This window comes from Heliconius melpomene, chromosome 14 (assembly GCF_056956725.1).
Source record: "Heliconius melpomene rosina isolate 202511_hmr_F chromosome 14, ASM5695672v1, whole genome shotgun sequence".
Classification (NCBI taxonomy): Eukaryota; Metazoa; Arthropoda; class Insecta; order Lepidoptera; family Nymphalidae; genus Heliconius; species Heliconius melpomene.
In genome coordinates this window covers 5,748,807-5,771,334 of record NC_140402.1, presented here as the reverse complement: position 1 = coordinate 5,771,334, position 22,528 = coordinate 5,748,807, and the positions used below count along the sequence as shown (strand labels likewise).

The 22,528-nt window shown below is 33.0% G+C and overlaps 1 protein-coding gene across 5 annotated transcripts in view; it reads right to left on the bottom strand.

Moving 5' to 3' along the window:
• Positions 1-22,528, bottom strand: part of LOC146532114 (membralin) — a 92,867-nt gene that overhangs the window by 26,150 nt on the left and 44,189 nt on the right. For all 5 annotated transcript variants that reach the window (XM_085197799.1, XM_085197795.1, XM_085197800.1 and 2 more), the window contains exon 9: positions 20,932-21,064. In XM_085197799.1, the coding sequence (XP_085053925.1) occupies positions 20,932-21,064 (133 nt within the window). The remainder of the gene's footprint in view (positions 1-20,931; positions 21,065-22,528) is intronic.

Genomic DNA, 22,528 nt, shown 5'->3' with positions numbered 1-22,528 from the left:
TATCTTAAGACATCAAAATGGCTATTTCAGACCTGAAGAGACAATAAAGACATTATGAAACTCTAACTACATTACAACCAATATAGTCGACGACCACCAACGACCAGTCCGAATAATGACACGGAGAATAGAGCGCAGGATATTCAAACTCAAGAATTGACTTTTGGATGACTTTTAACGTAACATCTAATTGACATTGATGAGGATACTACAAGCCCTCATGAATGCAAGCTATTCCAATTTACTGATAGACCGATTTAGTTTTACTTCCCAAAAATCATAAGTCAATTAAGAAAAACGCAGGAAAAATAAAAGGGCACGGACTATCAAAGTGTTTGGCGCACGACAACTCATACATATAAAATATATAAATATATCTATATATACCACTTTCTACCGAATTCAGATCTTATTATATCTTAAAACAAATAATCATTAAGAGAGAAAAAAAACAGCAACACGAAGACAAATTAAATTGAAAATACTAAAAGAGCATCGAAACTGAACGAATAAGAACGCACCGAAGAGACAACAGACAGCCGGTCTAGCCGGCGACAGCCGCATCGCGCTACTCGTCGTGAATGCCTAATTACGGCGTTGAGTAAATAACTTTTCTATTTGCTCCGAGTTGGTTCGGTAAAGCATTAATCATGATTGAGCTAAGTGGCTTAATACGGGCGGTGTAATGGCGAGCAATGATCGCAGAGGGGGGCGGCGCCGCGGCGGCGCTCTGCGGGACGTCCGCGTGACGCATCGGCCGGAGCGAGCTGCTGCGTGTACTCGTATGACACGGTCAGGTCACTGACGATCCTCCACTGTCTTAGAGTTTAATTATGTTACAATCTATATTTTTATCATTAATTATTAATAAGTTTGTCCAATTGAAAAAAGATCATTATGTATTTTAAACAATTCTAAGCCCCCGCGTACAATTAACCACGTGTGAAATTATCCAGTACCAACGTTACTTGATGTAATAGGCTCCTTAGAGATACGACAAAATCGCCTCGTCAATTGTCAATAACCTCTTCATACACCCCTCCGAAGTACCTTATGCTTTTTACGTAACCTTCCCCCTTTTACTAATAGTGAGTTTTCGAAGATAAACCAAGCTTTCCCTCTGCTTCTCTTACCATTCATTTTTCGTTGATAAATCTTATTTGCTAATTTTCATCACTCATTCTCACAACGTGCTAAGGTGTAGCACGTTCTTTTTCAATTTCACCGTGATCCATTTCCAATCCACATTCATCCTCGCCACTACCTACCATATGTGTATCTCTTCATTGCAGATTCAGTCAGCTATACTAACTTCGCGTATTCTACGAAGAGATAGCATCTAAACAGAATTCAACTTTACCCACTTTTCGCTGCCACATAACAGTGTCGGTACCAATAGCGTATTGCGTACGACTAAACTTGCAGCCATGCTGACAAATTTTACTATCAATCATCCACATCATAATAAATGTTTAAATGATATACCGTTCTGATTAGGTATAAGATCTATTATAAGATAGCGTTGAACGGAACGTTATTTTTAAATACAAAAGTCACCTTTCTATCTAATTTTATCATTGTATGTGTTATTTAATACAACACATGCAAGAATAAAATAGTATTTATTTATACATTTTGTTGTTTTAGTACTAATAATAAACAGACAATAAATTGTGCATTTAGCATATTGTTTATCTGTGCCGCTATATATATCCTGAAGCTATACAAACGTGGAGCCAACAAGCAGAATGGGTTGAGACAAAACCTCGATGCCTCCTAAACGTATAAGACAAACACGAACCATCGAAAACTGCCCTTGGCGACCCCATGTTATTGTTTGTCCATAGAAACTCAACTAGTTCCGTATACCTTCTACTCAAACTGTGGCTTAAAGGTTTTCTGCATTTAAGAAGAAAGGATCACTTTTTAATTGAAAATAATTAATCACGAACTCGGTAGTTTAATATCCCATCAAAAACATAAGTGAAGAGCAAAGACCAAATATATATTCTTTTGAACTTGAAGTACTTTTCTATTACTTTGTTGCATATTAATATAAATAATATTTACTTTTCTTTAAATAAATTATGTCCTAACTGTAATATATTCTGTATGAACTATGATGTCATATTTGTATTTCCTAAAATTAAAATAAATATCAAATGCTATTATTGCTACTAAAATTATAAATGTGAATATTTATGAGGATGGATGTTTATTTTACTTTCAGGCAAAAACTACTAAACAGGCAGTAAAATAGCTTTTACATTAGAATAACACAAAATTTTCAATTTATTTAAATATTATGCATAATTTGGCTATAATATACCCTACAATAAGTTTACGCGGGCGAAGCCGCGTGAAAGTCACTAGTAATAGAATATGTCATTAAAATATTTAACTGCTTAAGTTAATTGTATTAAACAAATAATAGCGATGATTTTTGATGATGCTGTATCCCGCACACAGGATAGGCAGAGGGAACCTAGTGTTAGAACACTCTGTTCCCCATTTTCCACCGAATTCTAGAGGTATTGCGTGTTGAGTCGCGCTTCGCCTCGACACCAGAGCGAAAAAATTAAAATGTAAATTCAAACAAATATTTCATTTCCTTGAGGTCGAACCCAAAACCAGTTGCGTTTACACTCTCACACACTTGCACCCCCGCGCCACTACTGGCCTCACTTAAGTTAAATGTTTGCGAAATATAATGCTTAGTGCACAGGAGTGCACTACGTGAAAAGGTAGCCCGCTGGGGGGTTTGGCCGCGGAGAGCTTTTCCTTGTCGTCGAGCATTAAGCTAAACGATTATTCCGATACTATATAAAATATTGTGGAGCTAGTCCGTTTGTGATATGAAATCTGTACTAACGATATGCGTGAATCGTGCCTTTGGGTCTTAAGAGTAAGAATTCTAATATGAAAAAATACGAAAAAGTGTTATAAAGCGAGAAAATAGTAGTTCCATTATAAAAATAAATGATTTATAAAACAAGATATTGGAAAATTTTAGGTAAATCGTATAAACCAATAAAGCATAGGACGTAAACTATATGCCTAAGGTTAATATAAAGAAAACTAAGAAAATTAATTATTGGAAAATCTGAATTTTAATATTCGATTGAGTCTTTATTGAAAAATGGTTGACAATATTTCGATATTACTATAACTAGATTCTACGAAACTCGGAAGATGAATCCTGTCGAAAAGGCAATTGAAAAGAAGCCTCTCAACGCTACCACTTTACGTGACATTCAGATAGATGCCATACTTTCATACTTAATTGCGTATTTATTGATACTTGTAATATGTTTAATTTTAAAGGCAATCCTTTATAACTAATATTATTGCTATAAGTGGAAGTCAATTGTATATTTTCTCTATTAAACAATAATGCTTTATTGTTTTTTATTCATTTTAAATATAGAAATGTTTATTCTTATATTTCTATCACAAAAATATTCTTGATAAGAAGATAAGCAGTGAAAACAGAAAGAATTTCCACTGCATGCACACATCTTATAAAACATTCTTATAGATACATTGAACATATTTATAAAATACCGAGTTTCCGTATTGAAAGCGGAAACTTCTCGCAAAGCCTCGTTGTGAGGAGACCCAATCGAAGCGAGTATAAGTATCTGGAACGAAGAAATACTTAGCTATCTAACAAGTCATTTTAGATTATTTATTTCTGTCGCCCAGTTACTTGCTTTCTATTATGTAATCTAAATATGTCATTGGAATCAAATTTATATAGTTTTTCTATTAGAAAATATGCAAGAAATAAATTATTTAAAAAAAAATCAGCTTCATGCATCCCGCAAACAGCAGGGTAGACAGAAGGAACCTATAGTTAAGACACTTCGTTCCCCACCGAATTCTGGAAGAATTGCGTGATAAGTGAAAGAACTCAACGCCGCGCTTTGCCCTGACGACAGAGCGAAGAAATGAAAATATATAACATTTATATAAATATTTTATTTCTTCGAGTGGGAATCGAACCCACAACACCACTTACCTATGCACCTGCGCCATTTTACAATTTTTGCATATTTGATAGGATATTACGATGGAGTTCCGTAGATCGTGTCACGTATGTAATAAATAGTATAGGACTACGTGTGATTCGCAACTCTTAGACGGAGTAAGTTCGCATACCTGCCATGCATCGGCATTCAATATTTGAGAATATTCACTGTTGCCTACGTTCCGCACGTTAACAACACGTTTTAAAATTTTAAATATGAATTTCAAGTAAATTTACTATACGGTAATAATATATTTAAATATAACGTAATTATTACTTATTTAATAGTAGTTTAGTTACTTTTAAAGTATTTTGCGAGTGTGTTAACTTTAACACAGATAAATAAAATTACAAAACTAAAAGCTAAAGCAGATCTGTATCCTGGATATAGCAGGGGAGACAGAGGAAACCTGGCGATAAGACATTACGTTCACCACTTTCCTCCAATGTTAAAGACATTGCGTGTTGAGTGGCAGAACTCGACGCTGCACATTTTGTTACATAAAATAATACATTCCCCTGAGTGAGTATCGAACTCACAAACGTCACGTGACCGACGCTGTGCCGCTACGCTACTACGGTCCCGACTTTTTGTAATGAGTCATTACTGTGGCAGCAATTTTACAAAATTTTCAAGACTACGTGTAATTTGTACTTATATGAGAAATAGACTAGAAAAACACAGGCCCATATTAGGTTGATGAAGAAACAAAAATCTTAATCTTCGCAATTAGTTTCTGTTTCAGCTTTAAGAAGATTAATTTTCAGAGTAATTAAGCAGTAAATACCATTACATTAGGAAGCAAGTCCAAACTATTAAGAACAACGACAACCGAAGCTGTACACCAGGCAGTTTACAAAAACGCGGTTACCCAACAGTACCTAGAATATTTCGTAAAAAATCAACGTGACTAAACAACAAACAAACAGCATTCGAAAACGAAACCAAACAAAATTCGCTCCAAATCGTGGTGTACGAACTGGAGGCGGCACGGCGGCAAAGGGGAGGGTTGTGGAGGGAGTGGGAGTGGGGGGTAGGGTCGGCTCACAATGCTGATTGAAAGCAAATAATGAAATCATAGGGTATAGAGCCCAGGCCGCGCCCGCAAATACAGTGAAAAATTGCACTAGATACAATGAAAATGTAGTGCCGTTGTTGTGAAGTGCAACTTAATTGCACTTCGCCACTAGTTATAAATAGCCATCCAAAGAAAATGCTATGTATTGATGCTATTTTTTTTTCATATTAGAAATAAAATTTAACAGAATTGAGGACAGTCGTGGCGCAGGAGCACAGAGTGTGAATATAAACGCGAAAGGTTGTGGGTTCAACTCGAGGAAGAGAAATATTTAATATTTATATTTTATTCGCTCTGGTGTCGAGCGCGGCGTTCAGTTTCGCCTCACAATTTTTTTTTCAACGAGAGAATAAAGTGCCTTAAGACGAGGTTCCCTCTGTCTGCGCTGTGTGCGGTATATAGCGTTAAAAAATATTTAAAAATGTCATATCATTGTTTAATTGAAAGAAGGTTGAACATGTCAAAAGACCTAGATAGATATTTGCAACAGTAATTCAGCTAAAAGTTTTCAATTATTATATATACAACCAAAAAATACCACGAAAAAACAAGTTCTCGAGCCAGTAAAATAATTTAATAAAAAATATTAATAAAAAAATATTAATATTAAAACAATAAATAACTAATATGAAGTTTTATTAAGCTTAGAAATATTTATTTAATGAATCGAAACGAGCTTAACATCATTCTCGTCCGCATGTCGATCCACATTAAAAGAGGAAGCGGAAGCTCCACAGCTGGAACGACGATGACACTTGACATATTTTTTGGTTGGGGGGACACACATCAAAATGTGTTTAGTGGACAAATATGTTTTCTTTTCGAACAGAAAAATAATATAGTTTATTTTAGAATTAAATGATGGTATTACAACTAAAAACATTTATTTTTATTTATATTTACAAGTTTAAGTATGCAAATGGAACCTAGTGTTAAAACACTCCGTTTCTTAAGTTCTATTAAGTAATATACGAATACAATTATGGATAAATTAACGATTACAAACACGACATTGACTAAATAAAAACAAAAATCATTTAATTTGAAGTAGGTAGGTTAAATATATAACTTATAACAAATAAAATAATTTTTAACAAAAAGAAAAACCGACTTCTAACAACGAACTAAAAAGTGAAAAATAATTTTACAAAGATTTTATAATTTTGAAAATTAATTTTACTTGGCACCGACTTCACAATTATAACACGCACATACCTAATGCAAATTTAAGACTTATGTGATTTTCTCATAGATACCATTGTCAGACATGGACCAAAAAAATGGGACCGCTCGGGAAACTTCACCTTTCAATAAAAAAAAATATCAAAATCGATTCACCCAGTCAAAAGTTGGTAACAAACATAAAAAAAATAAACAAAATACAGTAGAATTGATAACCTCCTTTTCTTACAGAAGTCGGTTAAAAATATATTATAACGTTTGCATTTTAAATTAATTTTAATGCAAAATAGCATGCAATATCCAACATAACGTTATAATAAATTGCAAAGGTTACAAGGTCTTATACCGGCGGTAGTTGCTGGAATATAAAATAATAGAAAAGAATGTTCCAGCACATTCAGTTTCATAGAAAGATAATTTCATTACTTATAAAATTGTTTCCTGGAAACCATGTGAGGAGTTCACAACAACATTCTTTTTAATAATACTCTATTAATTATTTCTTTGAAATAATATATTGAGCTACGTATTTTGCTACGCAATTGTGCTACGTATCTTGTGCTACGCGCTACGGATTCTAAGGAATTTGTTTCTTTTTTTGTATATTAATTTGAACAAGTCTAATTATAATTAATCTAATATTATTACCTGATATCAGATTAAAACAATCTAACAAATGCTCTTAACGTCAACATCAGTATAAAAAAAACCACTATATACATATTACTAGAGTAAAAAGTGCTTACGATTGAGGTGTATATCAAACTCTAAACTATTTTGCTCTCAAAAATGTCCCAATTCTTAAGTGGCGAAACTTAACATCGCGCTGTCCTATTACCAGAGCCAGACAATGCATTCCCTCTGCCCACCCTGCTATATACGGGAAACAGCGTGAAGCTACGTAAAGTATTCAAGTCAACAAAACAAGTATGGATAAAGCATCCATCCACATCGACGCTTAAGCAGTGAAGTTTTACGGTAAGAAGGGCCGTCGCAGTAAAGAAGGCGGTCAAACAGCGATCGCAAACACGGGCGCGGCGGCACTCCCGCGGCAAACAAATGAAACGATCGGTGGAGTACCGATCAGTTAACCTTAGACATATAAGTCTTTGATAATACCAGCAATAACTTAAATTAATTTATTAATAACTAGTGGACCCGAACGCGGCTACGCCCGCTTGAACTATAAGAATATTTATTAAATATATTTATGAAATTATTTTCAGTTTTCAATAGAGGGAAGCGTTAAGCAAGCTCATTTTGGGTGACGTTTTCTAACAACAAACTTTGCAAATCGTTGTTTAGCAACGACGGTTGTTAATAAATTGTATGGCAAATTAATAAGTATTTTAATATATTGGTATATATCGAAAATATTACAAATATGAGAAAAAAAAGTATCCTATGTTCATCCCGAGACCCTCAAGTATCTCTATATGAGTATTTTGTTACAATTAAATTACCCTTTGACCCTGATTGCGTAAAAGACAGACAGACAGACAGAGTTCCTTTCGAATTTATAATATAGGCATGGATGTTGTCTTTCTTTTTGTTAGATTGTCAATTTCTGATGTCAATTTATATGTAAAAATATTTTATACTTTCATATCTCTAATATCAGAATAGATATTTTACATTTTTAATATTATGCCAATACATTTCGATTATGAAAATAAGATGTCAAATTTCGTGGGAGACGCATCTATGCAAATTAAACTTGGCACCCCATCTTGTCGTCTATCCATACCTATATTATAAATTCGAAAGTAACTCTGTCTGTCTGTCTGTCTGTCTGTCTGTCCTTTACGCAATCAGGGCCAAACCGCTAATTTAATTGTGATACAATACTCATATAGAGATACTTGAGGGTCCCGGGATGAACATAGGATACTTTTTTTTTTCTCATATTTGTAATATTTTCGTTATATAACAATATATTAAAATAATTAATTTGACAAGGAATTTATTCCGCCATGTTAATAACAATCGTCGATACGCGTTGCTAAGCAACAGCTTGCAAAGTTTGCTGTTTTAAGAAAACGTCACCCAAAGTGAGTTTGCTTAATGCCTACATGGCGCGCGCCGATATAGATTTGTATATATTAACAAAAATTAGATGATTTCTATAATTTGATATTCATCCTTATGAAAATAAATATAATAGTCACTTTTAGCATTTCATCTTGATGGAAATTATAGTGTAATGTGTAACATTCTAATAAATAATTAAGATGTCACTGATTCCAAATGACCTAGCCTACGAGTGGTATAGTATGATCTTGACTTTGATGATTTTGTAAATTTTTATATATTTTCGAATTACTATTATTTTTTATGTAGGTAATTATTTGCTGCTTATAATTAATTTATCTCAGTTCGGTTGTCTATACTGATGTTATACACTTAAAATATCGTAATTTTAATCATTTGGGATTTTATTTAATATTGTTCGCAAAAATTAATAATTATTTAATATAGAAAAATGTTTAGTACGCGCGCACGGCAATCTTTAGGTACTTTTTCTAATATTAAGAATTTCCTTTAGTTACTTTTATTTCTTTTGTTTGTTCATTTCGGTTACTCAGATATTTTTTCTAATAATAAATCTCCACTTATTATTATTTTTTAACTTATTTTAATTATTTAGGCTTATATTTTCGCGGGCGTAGCCGCGTCCGGGCCCACTAGTATAATATAATCTTGAATTAATTTATTTATAATTTTAGTTTCAATACATTCGACATATTATTTTTTTTTTATCGATGTCCATTAATCTGGTAGTAGATTTTCGTAGCATTACAAAATATGAATTTACTTTTTATAAAAAAAACATGTATATTTGTATTAATTTCACGTTTTTTCCGCATTTATTTGGTTTTTTTTTGCACCTTCATCTGTATCCCATATATAATGCAGGGTTAGCATGAGGGACTAGTGGAAAGATACTCCCCCCTTTACAAAGAATTCTGGGAGCATTTTGTCTTGAATGGGGGACGGCCACAGCGAAAAAATGAAAATATTTAATATTTAATTTTCACGAATTGGAATTCTCCACAAACTGTCGCGATTATTGTGACAGAGTAGCGCACAAAGTAAAATACTACACAAAAAAAATAAATAAACCCTATATACCCCACTCTCATCACCATCAACTCTGCCGCCTTTTCGACTTCCACCCAAGTAAGACCAAACGACATTCGCAATCAGCCGTAGTCGTGTCGTGGCCCATAATCAAGACCACGGATGAAGTATCCTACCCTAATGAGAGTTTAATTGGGGGCGTGGTTCCCGGCGATCAGACGGATACGCTAACTTCATTAGGCCGGTTGACGATTACGTTACCTAATGTAATTGCTCTGTTGTACAATTTTGATGCTGATGTTGGTTGGGCAAAATGGTTGCGAGTGTTGGCGCCTCGTGGGAATTGTCATTAGTTGAAATTTGAAATCTTTGAGCTTGCGTTTACATGTTGAAGACCTAGAGCCTTTTCGAAAAAGCTATTTTTTTAGGTTAATACTGTATTCCTTAAATGACAAGGTAGGCAGAGGGAACCTGAGAACCTATTGTACTATACTTCGTTCCCATTAAACCACCTCTCATCTTCACTTTTCGCCAAATGCTGGAGGCATTGCGTATTGAATGGGGGAACTCAACGGCGCGTTTCGTCTCGTTACCAGAGCGAAGAAATGAAAACTTACAACATTCTAATTCTTCGAGTGCGAATCGAATCCACAACCTGTCGCGTTTACAATCACTTGTGCCACTCCACCACGACCGACCTCAACTTATTACAAATTAAGGATAAAAAAAAAAATATTGCATATAAAACACCAGCTCAACAGTTGAACCACTTGTTGAACATTTCAGGCCCGCATCTGAACTCAGAAGCGACGACATGCAAATGAGCAGGCGACGCGCCAGTGCTGGCGCCAGCGCGCCCATCAACAGCTATTAGTCGGTGCGTCAAGAGTGCTTGGTGATTTGTGCAAAGTCGAGTTGGGTATTAATATGTAGGGAACTGTGGATGGATGTTAGTTGATGGATACGATGATGATATTACTAATTGTAATAAAAATATTAATATATTAATTAACTAGTGGACCCGTATGCGGCTACGCCCGCTTGAACTATACGAATATTTATTAAATATATTTATGAAATTATTTTCAGTTTTCAGTAGTGATGCGTTAGCAAGCTCATTTTGGGTGACGTTTTCTAACAACTTTTTTTAAAAACTTTTACGTTTACGTTTAGACGTTTTCTAAAAACTTTGCCAATCGTTGCCTAGCAACGACAGTTGTTATTAACGTGGCGGAATAAATTGCATGTCAAATTAATAAGTATTTTAATATATTGGTATATATCGAAAATATTATAAATATGAGAAAAAAAGTATCCTATGTTCATCCCGAGACCCTCAATTATCTCTATATGAGTATTTTATCACAATTAAAGTAGCGGGTTGGCCCTGATTGCGTAAAAGACAGACAGGCAGACAGACAGACAGAGTTACTTTCGAATTTATAATATAGATATTGATTATTAAATAATGTTAACATAAATAAAATAATGTTAACATAAAACATTAATAAATAATTAACTAATGTTTTCATTATTTTTTATAAGTATTGGTAATACACAGTTTTATGTAATATTCTGTGAAAAATTGGTAAATTAAAAATAAATGCGGATATGTTTCCGGTGAAGCGAAATTAACGATTGGCAGCAGCCGTCATCGCGCATTGACACGCTCTGCTGGTCTTGAGACCGCTTAATATCTAGTGTATTTTGTTTGTTTTCAAATAACTACTATGGAGGCCGTCGCGGCGCAGGGTTATAAGGGTGTGACTGTAACGCGAGGGTTGTGGGTTCGATCCTCACTCTTAGGAATGAATTATTATTTATTAATATTTACATTTTCTACTCTCTGGCATCGAGGCGTTGAGTTTCGCCACTCAATCGCAATTCCTCGAAAAATCCGACGGAAAGTGGAGAACGGAGTGCTAACCTAACACTAGGTTCCCACTCCCTACCCTGTTCTTTGTGGGGGTACAGATTGAAATTAACAAATTATTATTTACTAAAGTGTTAAGTCATAAAACAAAAATATTTAGAAAAAAAATTGAAAGCACAAAAACTATATACACAAATACAGACTACAACCAACAAGTACGAGGCAACAGTTTGGCAGCATAGAAATTTTGTTATTATCAATTTTTCAGTAAAAAAAAAAGGGGCGAATGAATAAAATTGTAATTGAAGGTTGTCGCCGAAGGCCGGAGCATAAATCAGAGCAACGGCTATGACGCCCGCCGGAGCCTTCAATTTGGCACATCCTTAAAATGACACACGAGAAGTACCCTAACGATCGTCTCCCCTCACACCGCGCCGTTCTTAACATATCGCACATATTTCTAGGTTTTATAAATATTATATATAAACTTGAATGAGATATTTAACTTGCAGTTCAAATAAATATTTTTTTAATTAATTATTTGAGATTGGTTTTAATCAATTCAATTATTAATAAAACAAAGTGATTAGAAAACCAACTGAAATAGTATCAAAAGAGTATCAATGTTTCTAAAATAAATCCAAATAATATAACAGTTTTAAAATATTTATTATGTATACAAAAAAAACATACTTTTTTAGAAAACATAAAAATTTGAATGTAGCGAGATTTAAACACCGTCTCTCTCGGACGGTTTCCGAAATTCCGCTACGTTCAAATCATTTTTCGAAAAAAAAAAGTATTTTTCTTTCCCAAGTGTGGAAAAGTATTAAATTTACAAATGTAAAATAAAACATGTTTTAATTTAACATTTAATCAACAATATCTATGTAGGTATAATGATTATATTCATCATATATGAACACACATATTTGTATTAGGTACGTGGGAACGTAGTCTGGGGGTCGGGAGACAAACTGTCGAGGTAGACCTTAATTGGCGGTCGCGGAGATTTATGCCGAGAGTCGCTCATCATATGGTTCGATGTTATCCCTCAATGTCACCACACAGTACAATATTGTCATCACATTCATATACTTTAATGATTTTAACAGGAAAAGCTAGACCTATTATATTTTTATCTTTACCAGATATAAAAAAAACCAGTAAATAAACAGCATAATTATAATCTTTGGGTCCCTTTAAGAGTTGTGGCATATATAGGAATATTGCATATTTGCCTATAATTTTTTCATCACATTCGTATAATTCCAATGATTTTAAAAGTAAAAACTAGTTATCTTTTTAATTTTTTCATCCTTTCCAGTTATAAAAAACCAGTAAATAAACAGCATAATTATAATCTTTGGGTCCCTTTAAGAGTTGTGGCATATAAAGGAATATTGCATATTTGCCTATAATATTTTCATCACATTCGTATAATTCCAATGATTTTAAAAGTAAAAACTAGTTATCTTTTTAATTTTTTCATCCTTTCCAGTTATAAAAAACCAGTAAATAAACAGCATAATTATAATCTTTGGGTCCCTTTAAGAGTTGTGGCATATAAAGGAATATTGCATATTTGCCTATAATATTTTCATCACATTCGTATAATTCCAATGATTTTAAAAGTAAAAACTAGTTATCTTTTTAATTTTTTCATCTTTTCCAGTTATAAAAAACCAGTAAATAAACAGCATAATTATAATCTTTGGGTTCCTTTGAGAGTTGTTGGTACTATATTACATATATTTGCCTATAACATTGTCGTCACATTCATATATTTCCAATGATTTTAAAAATAAAAACTAGTTATCTTATTAATTTTTACATCTTTACCGGTTATGAAAAAAAAACAGAAGATAAATAAACAGTATTATTACAAGCATTGGCTGCCTTTGAGAGTTGTTGGCATGTAAAGGAATATTGCATATTTGCCATGTTCCCATTACGTCACGCTAATTTAATCGTGAACGCAAAGAAGCAAGCAAAGTGTGCTTTCACAGTAGAGTGCATTATTACGTTGACAAGAATAGCAGACTTTTATATTGGACAAAGAACTCGGGTACTTAGTGAACCGATGGTACGGGCACGGTAACTACTTAAAAGATTAATTTTTATAAGGCACCCCCTATGAATGAAAGACGTGAAAGCAAACGTTGGAATTTAAGAACATCCTGATTTTTTCGTGCAAAATAAAAAGCTTCTTAATTTCTTTTTCTATAAGCATATTTCAAATTGCTTTGGAATTGTAAAATATTTTTTTTTCTCGGCGATAACTTTAGTATAACTGCCTAAACAAAAGCCTAAATACAAGAAGACAGTTAGTTGGTCTTGGAGAACTGTCCCAACATTACACACTCGCCCTATCCCCCTTCTCCGGGGAGAAACGGTACCGTTTTCAATTTACTTTATTTGCGCTTGTTTTAATAGGTCTCTCCTTATTGCGCGGACGACCATCCAAATTGCTTCGTGCCTGGACCACTTTTGATTAAGAGGCACATATCACGAGTCTAGGCGTAAAAACAAAGTGCCCGACTATTTGTACAGGAGAAGATATATTAGACATTCGAGACTTTGGGGGCAAGGTATATTAAACAATCGATTAGATACCTAAAGTTTTATTAACGTGCATTGAATATGATTTTTTAACGTCACCCTGTAAACGCGTGTGGGTTCGACTCACACTAGAAGAAATGAAATATTTAATATTTTTATTTTTTACTATGGTGTCGAGGAAAAGGCGATGAGTTCTGTCACTCAACACGCAATGCCTCCAGAATTCGGCGAAAATGAGAAACCCAAGAGAGAAATGTAAGAGACATTTAGTTTTGTGTTTAAGGAAACGAATTCACCAAATTAAACTTGTCATTTATTGCTTTTGCACTCAGTCGCTTTGATAGAGTTGTCAAATATACTAATTGGACATTTAAGAAAGGTCATAAGAACCACAATTCCTCAAACGATTGTTAGTGGTTCTATGATGTCGGTTGACAGGTAGCTGTAAATTGATTTAAGGAAATTATATTTTAAAGATTTATGCAGGTTTCAGAGTATCATCTCAAAAACAACAACTAACCCAATAATAACTAATAGTAATCTTAATTACTTGGGACGTCGGATGTCGGTAATTGCTAAAATTATTATAGTTTTCTTAACGTATTTTCTCCTTTTTTTGCCACCGTTTCTAGATAAATCTTTACGTTACTACAAGAAGTCACGCACAGAGTCAGAAGTTTAATATCTTTAAAGTGTTAATTTTAACAAAAACGTAATTGAGCCACATGATCTCCAAGTATATATTTTTCTATTAAACAAAATAATTGTAATTTCGCACACTGAAGTATCAATCCTTATGTAAACTCAATAAAATGGTAGATAAATATGGAATCGTCAAGAAATATCGACATTGGAGAGCAAATACAAAAAGTACACGGAATAACGAGCTCTATACAAACACTACTCGGAAAATATAGACAAATATGTATATAAACCTATAGGTACGTCTGGGGGACATAATTTGACGTTCACTCTACTTCTAGAGAGAGGGGTCACAAAAGAACCCACACATACTAACACCAATATAATATTTAAACATAGGCAAACTAACAACAAAATTTCAAAATACAATGTCGACCGAATGCCAGAGAAGTTGGTTAAACAAGTAAAGTTAATAATATACAGGTACCTATATACAATTCGTCAACGTGACCGCACGTGTCAATGGGCCGGAACGACCGCCAGAGCCACTCATTGTGCGAGGCTGTTACAATCGGATTAATATAATTAATACCTCATACAGCCTATTAGCTTTAAATAATATTCAATTATAACTTTATGTATTACATAATACTTAGGACATTTTGGGTATTTGTAAATTATATGACTATATTTACTGGGAAACCACAAACAATGTATAAATTTTGCCGATAGCAAAAATGGAAAAGTGATTTTTTTATTGATTTTAGTGATTTTTTTGCGGGATCGACGCCAAAAAAAGAATATCTAGCTTTTATATAAATGTTTTGAAAAAGAAATCCCATCAAAAACATAAATGTAAAATGAAAGCCAAGTTTTGTAATAAAACGTATCCTTTCAGCGATAAAAGAAGTGAGATGTAAATGTATGCCAAGTTCAATGGTCAGTCCTGAAATTTATTTTTAACAATATAAAATATTTTATAACAACTGAAAATGCCCATTCTTCTTACAACTTGGAGACTTCATTTATGTGTAATATCTGACTTGGCTAGTTTTCAAATTAATTTACATCGATATAAATGAATGTATTCAAATTCTATTCTACTCAGATTCTACTGTAAATTCTTATGAAAACTAGCCAAGTCAGATATTACACATAAATGAAGTCTCCAAGTTGTAAGAAGAATGGGCATTTTCAGTTGTTATAAAATATTTTATATTGTTAAAAATAAATTTCAGGACTGACCATTGAACTTGGCATACATTTACATCTCACTTCTTTTATCGCTGAAAGGATACGTTTTATTACAAAACTTGGCTTTCATTTTACATTTATGTTTTTGATGGGATATCATTACTTTTTGTTCAGAAATTATAAGTAGGAAGATTACAAGTACTTTTCCTATAGGAAGCTACTACGGCAAGAAACTCAAGAGTTGCTCTTTTTAAAACATAGTTTAGAGTAAGCGCTTCATAGGACATTTCTCTTCGCCGAATAAACCAAGTAGGACACCATTGTGATAATACACTTCTATCTTAATATTGTACAAATCTACTGCAGCCTTTATTTCGGAAGTAGCTTCGTACGTAGTTAAGCAAAGCATGTCTTCTTTAGAAGAGTAAGGATTCCCGTTTCGAGCGCTAGTGTAGATACGTAAATCATTCCAGTTACGCCATACGTACTCTACTATAGTCTCGCGCAATTTATTAGTTTGTTGTATATCAATACGCTCAAACAAAGAATATGCAATAGCATGGAAGAGACAGCTCCCATCGGGAGGCATTGGAACAATTCGGTGTAAGTTCTTGTTTCAACCACAAGCAATTCTATTGAACGACTCATTGTTCAACATGTCTTGGAAAAAATATAAACAATAAGTTTATTAAGTGCTGACGGTACCAATCTGAATTGATATGATCCCAAGGTCGACTTCGTTCTCTGCCGTTTTCACAAGTGTTCCTAAAACCAGTAAAATCATGAAACCCAGGCCAAAAAAACCATTAAAATATGAGCGCCTTCGTACAATAAAATATATCTAATATAATTTGGTATTTACTTTTTTATTATGGTCAATAATATTATGTTTTATTACTCTTAAGACGATATTTAATTAGGGGAATTGTGCTTAAGATGACATACTTTTTGTTTGAAGACAAATATGTCAAATAAATAAAGTCATCTGAGAACAGCATATTGCGTATTATTATATATTTCATAATCAACGAAATTATTTTAGTTTCAGAACAATCATCTTTCAAACATCATAAAAACAAACAAAAATCGCACTTAGGTCGACCACTGTAAGACGACATATCTACAGGGTAAAATGACATACTTTTTTTTTTTTAGTATGCCACTTAGTATGTGGCATAAAAACGCCATCATTATATGTCGAGCATAGTTCACAAATAAATAGTTTCTTCTTTGCTGAGGGGCTTTTAAACAGTATTAACGCCAGATTCATACATGTTGCAAATTTTATGAGGTTGGATTCCGTTATCAGTCACTTCCTTTTCCAAAAGGGAAATAAACTTCGTCACCTGCGGCTATTGAATGCCTTTGCTCTAGCAGCCTTATCCATGTCTTCTTGTGACCTATATATATTCGTTTGTAATTGCCAGGCATTTTGTACGTAAAGCAAAAAAAATATATCGATTCTATTTATAAGGGTAAGATAGTATGCCATCTTATACTCACGTTTTGTATGTCATCTTACCCAATAGATATATGAATTTAATTTTAACCGTTGTGACAAAAGTTTATAGGTTAGGATGCGCTTTTAGCGTTAGTTGTGTCATATAATAATCCTATTTTACATTTATAATAAGTTCAAATAGAAAATCTTTATCTTACATATCTTTTCACCATCAAGCAAAAGCGAAAGAAAAATTTGTTGCAATTGAAAAAAACGAAAACATGAATTATTTGCCCATCTGCATTCATTTGCACCCATACTGAATTTAAGCACTAGCTGCATCTACAGACACTCTCTAAAACGTCACAAGATCGCACTTAGCGCTAATAGTTTCATCAATATTGGTAGTGTGTCATCTTATCATAGTATGCCATCTTGAGCACAATTCCCCTATATATGAAAATTTATTATATTTATCTATGAATCTCGACTATAGTTTTTATTTTGTTGATTAAATGACAGTTGTCAGATTAGAAAGTAATTAATGTATGCTGCGTTTAGAAATCTGAAATAATAATAATTATTTTTTTCTAATTTTATTATTTTGTTGGAATAACTCAACACGCAATGCCTCCAGAGTTCGATGGAAAGAGGGGAACTGAGTGTCTTAACACTAGGTTCCCTCTGTCTACCCCGCTATGTGTGGGATACATCGTAAAGCAGATTTATTTACTTTTTATTATTTTGTTTAAGTAATTTTTAATTTTCTCTTTTTTTCTCTTATTTTTTTTTATTAACAATTACTTAAATTTTTACTGTTAATAATTACTTTATAATTACTTCTGTTAAGATAGCTGGTAGGCTGCATATATCAAATTAAAAATCAAACCAGCTTCACGCTGTATCCCGCACACAGAGACAGAAGACAGAGAGAATCTAGTGTTAAGACACTCAGTAACTCCACTTTCCATCGAATTCTGGAGGCATTGCGTGTTGAGTGGCGGAACTCTACGCCGCGCTTTGCCTTGGTGGAAATATAATTTTAAATAAATATTTCAATTCCTCGAGTGGGAATCGAACTCACAACCAGTCTGTTTTACAGACACACTCTGGCCCCGGTGCCACGACTGGCCTTACAGATAATATACTATCGTATATTATTATTAAATTTTATATATATTTCTATCAATATATATATTTTTTTTATATTTATTTTTTAGTGTATTTTTTTTCTGTCTTTGGGTTCTGTACCTCGAAAGCAATAAAACAGAACCCTTATAGGATCTTATATAGGACTTAGTACTTAAATATTGTAATAATAATTTAATATCAAATACGTTAATCGACTATGCAAATACTCTTAGTATAATAAGTACTAAAACATATGTTTAAATTATAATAAATAATAATGAAGGATGTTAATCCATTTATTATTTATATATATAAAAGGACTTGTCCTCGCTGACTGAGGTAAGACGCACGCACAGCCGTAACCGCTGATGGTAGAAACGTAAAGTTTGGACAGACGTTTACTTTCGTAATCTGGACATCCACTAAGAAGGGATTTTGAAAAATTTTTACTCTAAAGGGGTGAAATAGGGGTTGAAAGTTTGTATGGATTTTTTTTTAAATCGGCACCGATTTTTATAAAATTTGAAATTTAGATTTTTAAAAGTATTTAATTGAATACGTGTTTCATAGTTTTCTAGAATTCTCCCGCGCTAAGGGTGCAAATAAGGGGTTGAAAGTTTGTATGGAAAAATCTTTAAACCGCCACCGATTTTAATAAACTTTTTAAGTTTAGACTCTTAAAAATATTTCATTGAACACATGTTTCATGGGTTATTAGAATTCACCCCTAAATACGCAAGCGAAGCTGCGCGCGTCCGCTAGGAATAAATAATAATGAAGGATGTTAATCCATTTATTATATTTATATATTTTTACGTGAAGCCCTTGAAGTCCACATGATGACAGGCTTTCTCAGGACATAAATTAGAGTCATTTTCAGCTACAAATGGAGACATATCTTATCTTAAAATATACTTGAAAGCATCATGTTGTTGTAGATAGCTTACGTAAATAATAGTGAAGTTAGTCTACAAATCTACAAAACAAATAAAATATTTACTAACGTGTGACATAAATAAAAGCAACAATATATAAATAATGCATTGCTCTTATATTATGCCAGACGCTACACTATAAGTAAATGTTCCTAATTGAATCTATTTATTGAAAAATTATAAGAAAATGTTAAAAAAATACTAGTTTCGGATTTTTTCCTTTACATACACCCAATTACTTAACCGGATGCTAAATTTCACCATTCCAGGTCATCTGGAACTTGGTTAACATTAAGGTCTATAGGTCAGTCACCCCCCTAAAAATTTACGATTTTTGGACGTCATTATCTAAATAACTGTTTGAGCTGTGTTTATGAAATTTAATGCACGTATACAGGTAGGGGGTCTAAATATTTGAGCCAAATATTATAGGTTTAGGTGGAATAGTTTTTGAGTTACGAATAGGTAAAAAGTGGCTTCAAATGGTTCGTGTAAAATAACACACGGTGCTGCTCGCCAGTTCTGTTCGTAAAAAAACTTGGCCACGCGCTCCGCGCGTTTTAAATAGAAATAGAACCTCCTAGCGGTTTCCATACACTATTATATAAACCAAGACGAGCAACTAACAAAACAATAATAATTCGTAGGCCGATAATTATATATATGACAATATACGTTTTCGGTTGCAATACAAAAGCTGCATCATTCCCGCACAAACGGGATGACACCGTATCAATACACTAATTAGCAAGCGCCGCAGTGGCCCACGCAGTTTTCAATAACCAACCATTTCAGCGACGATACTAATTGGACTAAAATATTATAGGTGAAAATGTAACTATAATATCATTTTACTTATATACAATATCCATTATCATTTGAGGTCACACGCGGTTCAATTCCCACTCGGAGCAATTAAATATTTACATTTCCTGGCTATGGTAAGGCAAAGAGCGGCGTTGAGTTCCATCACTCACCACACAATGCCTCGGCGTACATAATAATGAAAGAAGTGTCTAAACACTGGGTGCTCACGTTCCTTCTACCTATCCTGCTATGTGCAGGATACAGCGTGAAGATAAAAAACGAAAAAATAATAATTTCAATATGTATATATCAATTAGTATTTTATCATTGTAATCCATTATATTAAACGTATTTGAACATGCTACAAGTATTATTGTAAAGATTTGTGTAAAATCATAGCTTGACCGGCAAGCAAGTCAAAAATTCAATTAAAAATAGGTCGAAGAGGGGCGGCCTTTTAAGTTATTAATCGCACAATACAAACAAAGACATGACTTCAAAAGATCCAAGGTTTGGCCGGGAAGCTTATGGTCACTATAAATATATGTGCTTATTTTTTGTTTTTCGAAAAGACAAAAAGCTTTGAGTGAAGAATTTTTAAGGCAGAGAGAAGTTTTAGGTCAAGAGCTCAATTTATCCTGCAATTTACTTATTAATAATTTATTATTAAATAATTTAAGTTTATATAATAGACTTCATAGGAAGTTAATATACCAAAGATTCATTCTATACTCCTCGCCTTGAATTCCACAAATTCAGCTTTCGTACACGAATTCAAAACTTGATGAATTTTTATTTTTTTTAAATTAGTGAATCTTATTATTAAATAATTTACTTATATTTATTAGATATTATTTTCATAGCTAGGCTTTAAAGTAATCTTTAACATTTTTTAATTATTGTAAAGAATTATATATCTGCTATATCCAAACAAAAACCTAAATAAAATATATTCTTAATATAACAACACTTACCTCAGCCAATGTCTCTTAGCGATGGCGGTGTGGCAGCAAATTGCATCGTACTGGTCAGCAATCCACACGATGAGGATGATGTAGAACGCTGTAGTGGTGTCATTGAAGAATTCTGACATTATTGCCTCCATCCCTAGGGGAAAAAATATCGTGAATTATAAAAAACGATGTATTTTTATTATAATACATTTAATTTTAATATGTAAATTGAAAGTATTTAAATTTGTTTCAATTAAAAAAAACATACAAGCAAGCAGCTTTTATTAATACATTTCTATAAACAACGTAGTGACAAATCACTTTAATTTTCTTTTTCTGCCAAATAGTATGCCGCAGTATGTCTAACACTGAAAAACATTGAAAAACAATATACAAACAACCTACTTGTGATGACTTGATTGACTAATGCAAATTTTTCATTCCATGCTTCCAATTACTTCTTAAAAATAAGTCTACCAAGGCATAACTTAAAGTATAACAACAATATCAATCTACAGTTATGCATATTTTAAGCAATATGTTGCATATTCTATATTATATTCCTAATTGTATATTTCAACACCATTGCCACTATTTTTTTTTATTTTACAATATAGAAATTGTATTTCATCTTTTATTATTTTCATTAATCATTCAGAGATTCTTTTGAATGCTCTGTGAAGATAAAAAAAATTAAATTGCTAACATATCTATTAAGTATTTAATTTATATAATATTGATAACATATACCTAGCTACATCTTTATCAAAAAAAATAAACGAAATTATAACATAAATATATTTCAATAATCCATATACCCTTTTTATAACTAAATCTACTATTTTAGTAACCCAATTTGTCTAGTTGAAGCGAATGCAATCTACATTGTATCTCTGAGAGCAGAGCAGGCGACCGCATATTTTAAGTTAGCGCAAGCATTAAATATCGCGGGTCATGTGTGGAGTCACCGGAGACGGCGGTGTCGGGGTGTCGGACTAATTAGATGTCGACAATTACGCCCTAACGACCGAAATCCGAGCGGTGAGAGCTTATTAACCGCCTGATATGCAGTGGGACACCGAATGCCTTCCCTCGCTTACATTTTTGATACATTTCTAGGGCGATCGTGGCGTGGCGTGCCGATTTCTTAAATTATTTTTTAGTAAATATAAAAAAATATTTGACTGATGTTTTAATGCTATAAGTTAAATATAATAGAAATTAAAATTAAATCAATCAGCTTCACGCTGTATCCCGCACACAGCAGGGTAGGCAGAGGGAAAGGAAGTGTTAAGACAACCCGTTCCCCACTTACTGCCGAATTCAGGAGGCATTGCGTGTTGAGTAGCAGGATCTAACGCCGCGCTTCACCTCGATACCAAAGCGAAGAAATGGAAATATAAACGTAAATAAATATTATATAATAGAAAACACTTGTTAAATTAATACCTACTAAGTTTCCTGTTTAAAAATTATTAATTTACTATAAAATTACAAATATTCTATATAAATCTACATTAAAAAAACCAATTATAAGCAATTTCCAAGATTAAAATACACATATAACAAATAATATATCAATCCACATCCAGCACGAATCCAACGCACAACCCTCAGA